Source organism: Amphiura filiformis, chromosome 17, assembly GCF_039555335.1.
Source record: "Amphiura filiformis chromosome 17, Afil_fr2py, whole genome shotgun sequence".
NCBI classification, from domain to species: Eukaryota; Metazoa; Echinodermata; class Ophiuroidea; order Amphilepidida; family Amphiuridae; genus Amphiura; species Amphiura filiformis.
Genome location: NC_092644.1, coordinates 57,545,309 through 57,557,694, shown reverse-complemented (window position 1 = coordinate 57,557,694; position 12,386 = coordinate 57,545,309). Strand labels below are relative to the sequence as shown.

Genomic DNA, 12,386 nt, shown 5'->3' with positions numbered 1-12,386 from the left:
ACCCCTGGATGACCTTCCAAAATTTTGGCTCTAAATGTTGACTGTACCCACCAAGTTTCATGCACATACAAGTTTTTTGTATTTTGACCTCAGGTGACCCCGGATGACCCCAAAATGACCTTCCAAAACTGACTTTAAATGTTGACTGTACCCACCAAGTTTCATACCCATACGACAGTGTTTAGTAACTTGACCTCAGATGACCCCTGTTTGACCTTGGATGACCCTGATATGACCTTCCAAAATTTTGGCTCTAAATGTTGACTGTACCCACCAAGTTTCAGTTTTTAGTACCTTGACGGACGCCTGACTGTCTTTTTTTCCATCTTGTGTGTCTTTTTTGTTGTCACTGGTTGTTGCTTGTGTGCCTTTTTCAATACCTTTAAAAATGACCTCTACACCCCCTGTATACCTCCCCCCTGCAAGATCTTACTTATGTGCCTAGACACACAAGAAAGTTTTGTACTAAAAAAAAGGCACACAAGCATAGCCTCGTGAGGACACACCATAGTGATTACTAAGTCTCCCTAAAAACTGTTAAAAGTTTGAAAAAGTCAGAAGAAGCTTGTGAAATTAGGCTAAAAAGGCCAAAAACAGGCTGAAATTGAAAGAAAGTGCTGAAATTTGAACCAATAAAAAAAGCCTGAATTCAAGCTTTACCTGAAAATTCTCATGCCTGATGTTAAACTACTGTCTACATGTATCTACTATCTAATGCAGTTCATGAAAAAGCCAAACATGAGCATTATTCTAATACTGATACAAGATTTCATTTTGAAACTACAATATCATGATAAAACTACTTTAAACATTTTAATGTGGCTTCAAATTAGAAAGCACAAGTCTAAACAAGAGTCAAACAAGCCTTTATAAATTGAACAAAAATTTGTCTTCCGACAGCCCACATGCATCTAGGCAAATGACCTCATGACGACAGAACACTCTTCTCTCTACTTCTACATGTACCTGGTTAAACAACATTAATTGTACTCTGTCCAGCCGATTCAATTGTTCTTGACAATCTGGTTTTTATTTCTCGCCACGATGGATGGTACGAGACGGATTTTCCTGCAATTGATTTCATGCGCTAACTTGTACTGGACGGATTTATTAAAGCCTGCTGGGAGTGCAGTGACTTTGATTTACAACTTTGGTGATATGCACTATTCTCCTTAAAAATAGAAAATTATGTTTATTCTAACAAATTACATTGATGAGAATATTACATTTCAGTACATGCACAAAATCACAAAGCTATAAAGACATGTACAACTGGTTTCTTTTATATAGCAACTATTGTCATCCACTACACCAACTAATTTTGCAAGGCAGAACCTAGGGCAGTTGTCAGTGTAGTTTTGACCATGTCAAAAAAGAAATCCCTGGCTGTCACCTCAAGAACTGTTATTCTTGTTTAAGTTCAATAATGCATGTGAATTATCAGTTATGAATTTTCAACATTAATTAAGAACACGCTCTAGCCCGATATGATATGGAGCATTACATCCAATTAAATGTTGACACTAAGGCAATCAACCTGTATTCAACTGAAGACAAAATCAAGCAGAAAAACACCCAATTTGACTAAATGGGTGGTTTTTTGAAGAAAAAACATACAAAATACATGTAGTCCATAGCTTTTTGAATGGTTTTATATTAACCAAAAATCTTATGTAACTACTCGTTATCCCTCATAAAGCCATGTTTATTCGAGCACCTCGCATTACCATGTTTTTATTCCCTCACACTTTCAATCTTTTCACTTTTAACCAGGTTGTTTCTGCTGCACTGCAAATGCAGGGCAAAAATTTTACTGCCTGCATTTTATAGTGGGGAGGGCGAAAGTCCAGAAAATATTTTTGTGACCTTTAAGCTGCTTTAAGGTCAGATTTTGATCGCTCATGCTGTATAGTAGTGTCATAGTCAGTCACCCACTGAATCATCATCCGTACTGTTTCTACTGGGTTCGTCACCGCATATTGCCCACTATTAACACCTCCCATCACCCCGCATCTCACTTTACCCGATCTGTTTCTACTGGTGCTGTTGATTGGCTGATTCAATCATCTGACAATCATGTTTTGGAGGCCAAAAAACGCACCCCGATTTTCCAAAAAATATTTAAATATTTTTTTTTGTTGCTATTTTTAATTTTTTTTTTTCTCGCAGATTTGGAGAGTCCCTGGACCATTTTGAAAATTGAACATTTTTTTAAAAATAGATTTTAAAGTGAACACAAGTTACAAATCGGTTCCATTTGGATACAAACTTGTAATTTTTTGGTAACTTTTTTAATCAACCACGAATGATTGCAGTACTTCGCTCTGGGTCAAGGGACTCTCCAAATCCGCGAAATAAGATTAAAATCACGCCTAAAAAAAAATTATTATTATTATTATTTATTTTTTTAGATTTCCAAAATGTCAAAAAATGCATTTGGAGCCAAAACATGCGAATTGCGCTGCAAATAACGCAATTGCGTATTTTTAGCAGCCCGATGATAATCTGATTGGCCAATTACAAGTCAAAATGTTAGTCTGCGCAGTGCACAGAATAGCGCTCATGCAGGGAACACAAAGCTCCACGTATATATGTCACTCATTACCAGAGCGCAAAAGTGGTTCAGACCAAGAGAGTGTCATTCTTTTCTGAAAGCTACAGTAAAATTAAGTATTTCTTGGCCAAACTGGAACGTGCGCGTTGCGTGCATGTAGCGTACTAAGTGTGTACGCAATGTAAGGCGAGTGTATGCTTTCTTCAGTACCGCGCTATATTCGCGTGTGTTTATCTCGGAGCCACTAGCGTTTATAGTGTTCCAGTTTGGCCAAGAAATACTTAATTTTACTGTAGTGTTGCTGTGATTAAAAAAACACCAACAATCAAAAACAAACAACAAACCAAAAGGACAAACAGCAGCTATTGGGTTAATCCACAAGAGAGGCACGTTCCGCATCAATTCACATTCCTGGGATGCGTTTCAATGTGATCTTCTCTAGTGTGAGTGCATGGCATCACGTCAAGAGCGCCCTATCCCCGGATGCGGTTTTTGAGTACTGTTCAGACACTTTCCACTATGGATGTGCATCCCAATAGATTGCATTGAAACGTTTCAATGCGGATCCTGCTCTCGTGTGCAGTCTCCAATTATGAACAGGTGCTTCCTGAACTTAGGGACTCATCTGTGTCAATGATATTAGCACATAATTGTCCTCTAATCACATCAATATTAAATGTTCAACGGTTTTATTTCAGCTTATTGATTTCAGTCATATACAATTATGTATTTCATTAATCACTGTATACAAATAAACACGAGGACACTGTGTATGCAACTTATGCATCAAATGTTCAGTATTATTTTTTAAGTCTGACTTCAATCAATTATATTTCATTTTGATCTCATTATGACTACTGCATTTCTTGACTTGTGCATCTTTATACTGAACACCTTGCATTATCACGCTTTTTATTCCCTTGCATTTTTAATCCTCTCACCATCAACCGGATTGTTTCTGCTGCACTGCAAATGCAAGGTAATGATTCACTACTATTTACTAGTGAGGAGGGCGTAAGTCCAGAAAGAAACTGTGACCTTGAAGCTGCTTTATGGTAAGATTTTGATCGCTAGCGCTGTATTTAAGGTCGTCCCACTAAATCATCACCTGCACTGTTTCTACTGGTCATGTCACCACATACCACCCACTATTAACCAGCTCAAAAGGTGGTTGCCAGTGAGGGTATCTCGCATCACCACACATTTCCCTTCACCTGATCTGTCTCTAGTCATACAGTGTATTCCTTGCATCACCTTACATCACCGGTAAACCGATTACTCAGTAGAAACATGCTGATATAATTGGTTGCTTTTGCAAAATAAGATTTTCAGGCATGCTTCTTACACTTTCTTTTTATGAGCACCAAGGCAATAGATCAGTACCAATTGCTTTGCAAAAGCCATGTTACTTTTGCAGCAAGTTGACAAATGTTTTTCAACATTACCAATCACATGATCAACATCTACCAATCACTGCATTCAGGTTGACTATTCTTGTTTTCTGTAATTACTATCCTCAATTATCATTTTGTGACAAAATAATTTTGACCACTAAAACTTCAACACTTGAACTGATGTTATTAAAATACAATTATTTAAATGAAAATATTTTAATGACATGCGCACAGAGTTGTCTACTTCCATTCCAGAGTGCAAAGACCCAAACCATCTCATTTTTTAATCGCTTTTGCTGAAGCGGCAAGTCGCTTTTGAAAAGTAATCGACTATAAATTTAGCTTTAATCCTGGCAACACTGGGTTACACCAGCCTCCCACTCCTCACAATTCTGCCCTGTATCGCATGGACTTACAATACATACCAAGTCCGTAAAATACAGGTCCTGCATGATTTATATCAATTTACTTAAAACAAATGATTCAAACTAAGCTCTCTGGCCATAATGCAGACTATATTCAACAAGCTGTTGGGATCAACCTCTTGTATGCATTTTATATTTTTTGTGGAATAAACTGGTGTGCATGTTAGTGTGTTAGCATGCTTATGAACATTCAACCACGCATGTTAGCTCATGTTTGTGGCGAGTCTGTGCTACAAGCCGTGTACCTAAATATTACCCATAGGGAGATAAACTGCTGGGAACCACACTCTTGAAAACCATAATGGGTTCGCTACGCTCACTATTCGTGGGGCATCACAGCTTATGTCCCCCTAAATCGCAAGTAGTCTTTGACAAAGACTAGTTTGCGGCTAATTATGTCACATCCAAGGCCTCTCTAATCTCTATTGCAAGTCCACCAATCATGACATCATTCCGCTCATTATCGCTTTACATTATTTTACTACTTTCTCCATTTAAATGTTCCAATTATACTTTAAAAACTTGTTTACGGATTGAAATTTAAAAAGAAGCTTACTTTTTTGGAAAATACCAACACAGCCCAAGATTCATTGAAATAATGCAGCATGTTGGTCGCAGATTCTTTAAATTAGTCCAAGTGTGTGATTAATGTCGGTGATTGGCAACTCTTCATAATAAAGCACCACAAAAACCGGAACTGACAAATGAAAAATATATGAAATTCACCATGGGACTAATTAGAAATCAACTTTATGAAGGTAGAAATTAAACGCTAGGTCACGCTGCCAGGTACGATTGACTTTACTAATAAGTAATCAGCTCCTCCCTCATCTCACTCGTGTTCAGTGTTGAATGCAGCTCCACATAAGTGAAACATTGGCTTGATTAACACAGTAAACCAGCAAAATGAGTGGAAATTCCTTTACTGTATCTGTTGCGCTGAGAAACTTACCAGTTGCAGTACAAACATCATATTAAACTGTTGTTAGAACATTTTGTGAGTTGTTCATAAAAGGTGTGAGCAACTTGGGCATCTGTGCAAAAATTGCTCGGGAAAATAAACTTCAACCCGACATACAACGCATTCTAATCACGTTTATTTTTATGTCGCTGGAATATGAAAACTAAAGTAGTTTCATCTTGTGTAGTATGATCCGACACCATAAAGCTGCCGGTGAACTGTACTAAACAAACTTTCATCATATTTCAACTTTTGGACAGTATTTTACATCATAAATATAAGCAATTTGTGATAACAGGCAGAATATATTCTTACAGGAGAAAAGATTTTTGCTTATGCCAAATTGGTCTTCACACACAGTTAAAAGGCAAATTTGTAATCAACGATGGCTTCACTGTTAATAACAGTACAGCTTCTGCTAACAGTTTTAGTGTTTTTCAATCTGAACATGATAACAATGGCAACATCTCCATACATTGAGGAAGCTAAACGTCAGAACATCACTATTGGAGGAACAGTGAGCTTTGCATGTATAAGACATCCAGAGCAAAAATGCACAGTCAGGTGGTACTTTGTGGAGACGTCTACATATCTGTCAAGAAACAAAGCTTTGTTGCAGTCATCAGCTGAGCCTGGACATTATTCTTTTTCTGGAAATGCTTCTAATGATTTCACACTAACTATTCACAATGTAACTCAAAGTGATGCTGGTTATTATCAGAGTGTTTGTGCTTTCAGAAACTACACGTACTACTACCCCACGCCCGCATACCTGGCAGTGTTTATCCCCCCTGCTCCTCCCATATGCCACATTACAGCCATGGACAAATCACTGTATGTTGGACAAAGGGTCAACTTCCACTGTTCAGCTGTTGGTGGTAAACCAGCAGCAGACCTCCAGTGGGTACGTGGAAAGAATGACGCACTGACCACCGGGCTTGTCAAAACTCCAATTTCAACAAGCATATATCAAACTTACATGCGACCGCAAGATTTTGGTCAAGTGTTCACCTGTATTGCATCTTCACCAGCCCTGGAGAAGCCACAAAACTGTACCATTGGTCCGCTATATCCAACTTCTATAGTCCACATTGATGTCATTCAAGAGATCGGTGCACCTGAGGTGCAGCCATTGAGTTTTGGATGTTCGGCAAACATTTCTGAACTGGGAGATCAAATACCAACATCAGTGTTGAATTATTCTTGGTATATAAATGACTACCAGGTTGAGTTTGGTAATGATGGGATTACTTCGGAAGGTGATAAACAGTTCATGATGCTGAACCAAACGTCACACTTGCCTCGTAACACTCAGATATCCTGTGAGGCGTTTGGACCTCACGGTTCTCTTGGCAATGCTAGTGTTGTGATAAATGAAGAACAGGAAGATCAAAATAAACATTACAGAGAGCTGCCAAGACCAACTCTTATTATCAAGGGTCAAAAGACGAAGAAAAAATATGACATTCGGCCAATCATATTTATCAATGCAGGTGCACTGATGCTGCTCGCCTTTTTGGTTTTTCTTGTTATTTGTATTCCGAAAAAGTGTCGGTGTTCTAAAAAAAACAACGATCTCCCCTTCGCCGCCGCGATTCACGTTATGCGGACATGCAATTTACACGGCCAAACCTCTGTCCGAGCCCTTTATTAATGACGCTCGAGACGAATACGAACAGGTGCGAATCTACTGACAGTGACACCGAAAGCAATAAAGGGATGACAAGTAATGGATCTATCCCCACGATAACATCTATGTCACAAAATCAGCAACAGCAAGTACAAGCGACCTTGCATGTTGTCGTTCACTCCGCAAGTAACCAAGCGCAAACAACAACGCTATCAGCAAGCAGCACAAATGACTATGACGAACAACACAATTTGTATCATGAACTACCACCGATGCCGAATTCTGCACCTCCCCCACCACCAATACATGAAGAATCACCATTAAAGAGAAAGTCGGGAAGCTTCAGTGGTCCTGGTAAGAAACCACCAAGCCCGTCAAAATCAAGGACACGCTCAAACTCACGTCGACACAGTATGTTATCATACGACCATATTCCGGCGCAACAGAATCAGTACGCTCCAACCACGTGCACCACAACGGCAACGACTACTGGTTATTATGTACATTCTCTTCCTCTCCCCGGACACCGTGGTAAAATAATTACGAGTTGCTTAAGATGTAATCATAATAATATGACAAATAACAATCACATTGCTGCTACATATCATAGAAATGGAGACAATGTTGGTGTTGTGTATGAAAATATTCCCCTTCCACCGCATACCTGTAATGGTCCCCCTCCTGCACCATTATGATTAAATAGAGTTCTTTAATTATCGTTTTAGCAACAATCTTTCGAGTTAAAATTTGTTTGCACTTTTATAAATTTGTAATTAAATCAAAATTGAAAAATAAAATTGCAGCTCATAAAAGAGGGGGGACTTGACCTTTCAGTTCTCACATGCAAGTGACCTGGCGGTAAAAGGTGTTCATCATGTCTATCATTAACAATTAGATGCAATTTTAAAAGGTGTTCATCATTGCATATTATATCATCAACAGTTAGCTGCAAATTTATTTCCAGTTTTTGATATAATCACAAGGGGCCATCTTCTGCAATGAGATAGAGACTTGAATATAGCTCTCTGTATCCTCCTAAAGAGTTGTTTAGAAGAGCGGTTTGGATCAATTACCAAACAATTTAGGAACAGTCCTTATTGGTAGAGCATCAGAGTAGTGAACAGAGAATGTATAAAAAGTATGTATTTTGACTAATTTCAAAGAAGAAAATACTGTTTTGTCAAAACAAATGGGTTGGAGAGTGCCAACATGACTTTCTTCAGTCATTATATTACTGTGAAAAATCTAAACATGTGTTAAAAGAATTAAAAAGAAAGAAAATATTCCTTGGTCATCTTGATAAGAAAGTAAGATTTTCCAAAATAAACTTGGTTTTTAAAAAAGATCTTTTGTTTTTCCTGCAGAGAGATATTAGTTGAGTAGGAGCTCTTCAAAACAAGAATTTATTAAAACTGATTGTAATTTTATGTACAGTGTAAAGTATATTTTGTGTATAACATGATATTAACTATTTTGAATATTGTACACTAAAATTATCAATAATCATCTCTCTCATGTGAATTACATGTACGTTGAGTAACCCAAGTTTTTTCCTGTAAAATAATCATCTTACGAGTCCTAAACATTGTAACTTCAGTAACCTTTTTGTAAATAAAACCCAAGTTTTGAAGATATATATTTCACAAACCCTTTGATGATTCTTCTTTTTGGATAAGAGCACAATTTAAAAGATGAACATATTTCTCAATACTAGTAAATGTTCCTTAATTGGCTGTCCCCACATAAAAGAGCCAACCAATGTTCATATAGCCTTTACTGGTATCATTTTTTGATAGAGCTATTTCAGAGCAAAGCCCGAAAAATAGACGTATAGCTTTTGCCCATGGGGTTTTTGTGCTGAAAAGTGAATAATTTTAACATTTTGAGAGTGACAGTTTCACCACCCCACTCTCCCCCACTTCTTGATGAGCCATCAAGAACACGCATTCAGCAAACCGACAATTGACGGCAGTAGACTAGGGTGGGGCAATTTGATTACTCTATACCATCAGTTCATTGTCTCACAGCTTTCCATCATTGTCAATATAGCCCCATGCAATATAGCAAAGTAATTACATCAATATTGAATGTTCAAGTGTTCTATATAAGCTTATTTATTAAAGTCATATGCAATTAAGCATTTATTAATCATTGTGTGTGTACCAATAAAATAAAAATCAGACCATTCACAAATCATTGTGTATGCAGTCCATCTATTTAATCCTAATCATTAGTTCAAGGGTCTCATGGTTTACTGACGTCAACAACAACATTGTTGTTTCACATCACATATTGGGCAATAGTTTGGAATAGTGAAAAGGGAAACGTCCTCTTGAGCATTCACAGATACAGGATAGTGTCAGAGATGCCACTGGGTTTGTTTTTAAAAAAATGCAACTTTATTAATATTGTGACATAATAGTACATTGATAATGTCATGATTGTTGTGTTTCATACACCAAGTACAACATGAAAGTTCTGTTTGGTCATTCAAGCTTCCTCACATAAATGACATACTCTGAAATAAAATCTGTTGTCTTGTCATCCTTCTCCTCCAATCATAAGCAGTTCCAGGCCATGCATTTTAAGGCGCGCGAGTGCGATCGCGCGCATAGAGCCCACCTTAAATCACTTTACCGAAAAGCGATTTATAAGCGCACCTTGTCACCTGAAGGAGTTTCCAAAGTTGCAGCCTTCAAATTCAGCCTTCAAATTCATCCCCGTAATATTCTTCACATGCATAAAATATGTAACGAAAATAGTACTGATGACCGTGTTCCTATAACGTAATTAAAAAAGTCAAATGTACTGTCAGGTCGTAGTTCACAAGCAGGTCAACAATGAAAAGGTCAATTTGCGATTCGCTGATAACCGCGGTGTTTCCATGCCGTAGGTTTCCAAGTCTAGTGAAAACTGAAGCTCCATTGCGCATGGTACCAACACACATGATTGGCACTTGTTCGCGGCAAATTTTGACGACTTTCTAGTGAATTTGAAAGTGGCGATTTCGAACTGATTTTTCGGAAACTACTCTCCAAATATCTAACTAACAGAGTTTAACGGTGAGTTAAATTGTGCACACGGTGAATAAATGTAGTTTTTTGTACATAAAAATGTTTGGTTAGATGAGATTGGAGGGAAAAAAAAAAAAAAAGTGAGTGAAGTGGCACTTTGTGTAGTACTAATTTGGCGACTTTTGCAATTGGTGAATATAGTAAACATGTTTTACGGGCGTGGTTTGCATAGTAATTGTTGGGGGAGGGGCTATGGGGTTTATGATTATGTATGAAATAATAAATAATTTTATGTATTTAAGCAGTGTATTTATGTTTTATTTAGGCCCTTGGTTTTTTTTCTTTACTTTTTTCTTTCCTTTTTTCCTTTTCTTTCTCCCTTCCCTTTTTTCTCCTTTTCTTTTTTTCTTTCTTTTCTTTCTTACTCCCTTCCCTGTCTTTCTGTACATTGTAGTCCCACATTCAACACCAATGCTTCTTATCTGAATATCAAGTGCAATAATTCAAATAGCCCACCTAAACTTCTTACCGAAAGTGCAAATGATAGCACACCTAAAATCCTCACCGAGTGCAATTAACAGCACACCTGTAGCTCGCCTGACTATTTCCAGGAGTGCGATTTGTAGCACACCTGCTGTTTTTCAAAATTCATGCCCTGCAGTTCCATATATTTGGTACACTTAATTTTGCAACTTTATAAGCATTTTTCGGCCAGATTGTTTCAATCATTATTTAACTTCTTCCAAAATGGAATGCAATGAAAATGCGATCACGATAACTTATTTTGGCCTATAATATGCTCCGGACTGGCAGTACAATAATTATTTATTGCACTGGAGATGCACAATGAAAATATCACAGCATTTTTCCTATTTTGTTTTTCCAGCCAGCCAGAAGCCAAAAATAACCTTTTTTTTTTCAGTGAAAAATTTTTAGGAGGAAAAAAAACCTTTTTTTTCTTTTTTTTAGGTTTTGCTGAAAAACCTGGAATTCCGGCAAAAATACGAACCATTAAGCTAATCTCCCAAATAATCAGATGACACACATCTCCAGTATTTACGTACTTCCATGATCTAAAGCTTTGGCATCTACCTACATTTCTAAATTGTCCACAGAATTGTATCCTTATTATTTCAATAATAATGTATTGGTGCTATCTACTGAAGACAGCATTGACTAGGAACATGCATGCAATGCTAACTACTGCTAAAATATATATTGGCTAGTCATTTCATTTGGAAACTGATAACAGGTCAAAATTTGAAACTACACATCCCTAAAAAGCACACTCTCACAATCTCTGCCCTGCTTCCTTCCTTCCTTCCTTCCCTACCTCCCTCCCCTTTCTTCTTTTCCTCCCTCTTGTCTCTCACTCCCTCTTCTCTGTGAATGTGGATATAAATATGATTTGTGTGTAAAAAAAAGTGCTCTATCTCTCTCTCTCTCTCCACCCTGTATCACTTCCTCCCTCCTGCCTTCTTTCCCTTCTCCCCTTCACCACCCCTGTCTCCCTCCCCATCCCTGTATCTCATACTCCATCTCTTTTTCTGTGTGACTGTGGAGGGGTGTGTGTGTAGAGGGGAGTGAGGATGTCGGAGTGAATTAAAGTGTGTAAGAGGTGGGCATTGTGAGGGGTGTATGTGTTGCGTGGGGGCATGTATGTTTGTGCACACCCAGTGGGAGCTTCTTTCTTCAACAAAAAATTAATTTAATCACTAAATTCATTAAAAGCAATTTAATAAACATGTATCATTACACATTAGTAATGGGTTTGAAGCCACTCTGGCATGTAAAAAGAAGGAAAAGAAATTGGGACTTTAATGAACAGAAATCAATCAAATAGGGTCATAGGGAAGTAGGATCCCAAAAGGAAAATATTTTCAAATGAAGAGAGAATACATTCCAACACAGCTATTCACAAATACTGCGGAAAATGGTAGGAAATTGCTGCCATCTCCCAAGGAAGCAAGCAATCCTCACTCACTATCCTGCGCCATGTAAAACTATAGGCCTACTTCACATTTTTTTCTCATCCCAAATACAACAAACCCAAGCTGTGCTCTTCAAATGCCTGCTGGTATGCATGAAAATCCCCAATCACATATCAGCCCCTCCCCAGCCTCGCATTACTATGATGTTCTTCAAGACAACATTCATACTCAATGTAATGCGGCAATGCATGCAATCAATTCTGAATCGTACCTCTACCGATCTATTTTTATAGATTGTGTAATTGTGCCCAGGACGCATCTTGAATCCATTTTTTTGGAGTCGATTTTATGAATGGCTCTAGCTCTTCCCATAAGCCATTGCACAGCAATACCAATTGAATGTCAAGTTCATAACAGCCATTGTCAGTACTTGGTTATTTAATTTGTCCTAACATGTTTATGCTCTTAGTTAGAACT

At 37.8% G+C, this 12,386-nt stretch overlaps 2 protein-coding genes across 2 annotated transcripts in view; one reads left to right on the top strand and one right to left on the bottom strand.

The window, feature by feature from the left end:
* Window positions 1–12,386, bottom strand: part of LOC140138041 (exportin-4-like) — a 221,547-nt gene that overhangs the window by 147,163 nt on the left and 61,998 nt on the right. The gene's annotated exons all lie outside the window — the stretch shown is intronic.
* LOC140138038 (uncharacterized) lies at window positions 5,318–8,035 on the top strand. Its single transcript, XM_072159878.1, has one exon. The coding sequence runs from the start codon at window positions 5,720–5,722 to the stop codon at window positions 6,986–6,988; it is 1,269 nt and encodes a 422-aa protein (XP_072015979.1). The 5' UTR covers window positions 5,318–5,719; the 3' UTR covers window positions 6,989–8,035.

Excerpts from the sequence above, each read along its gene's own strand:
- LOC140138038 (XM_072159878.1), top strand. The coding sequence starts at position 5,720 with ATGGCTTCACTGTTAATAACAGTACAGCTTCTGCTAACAGTTTTAGTG.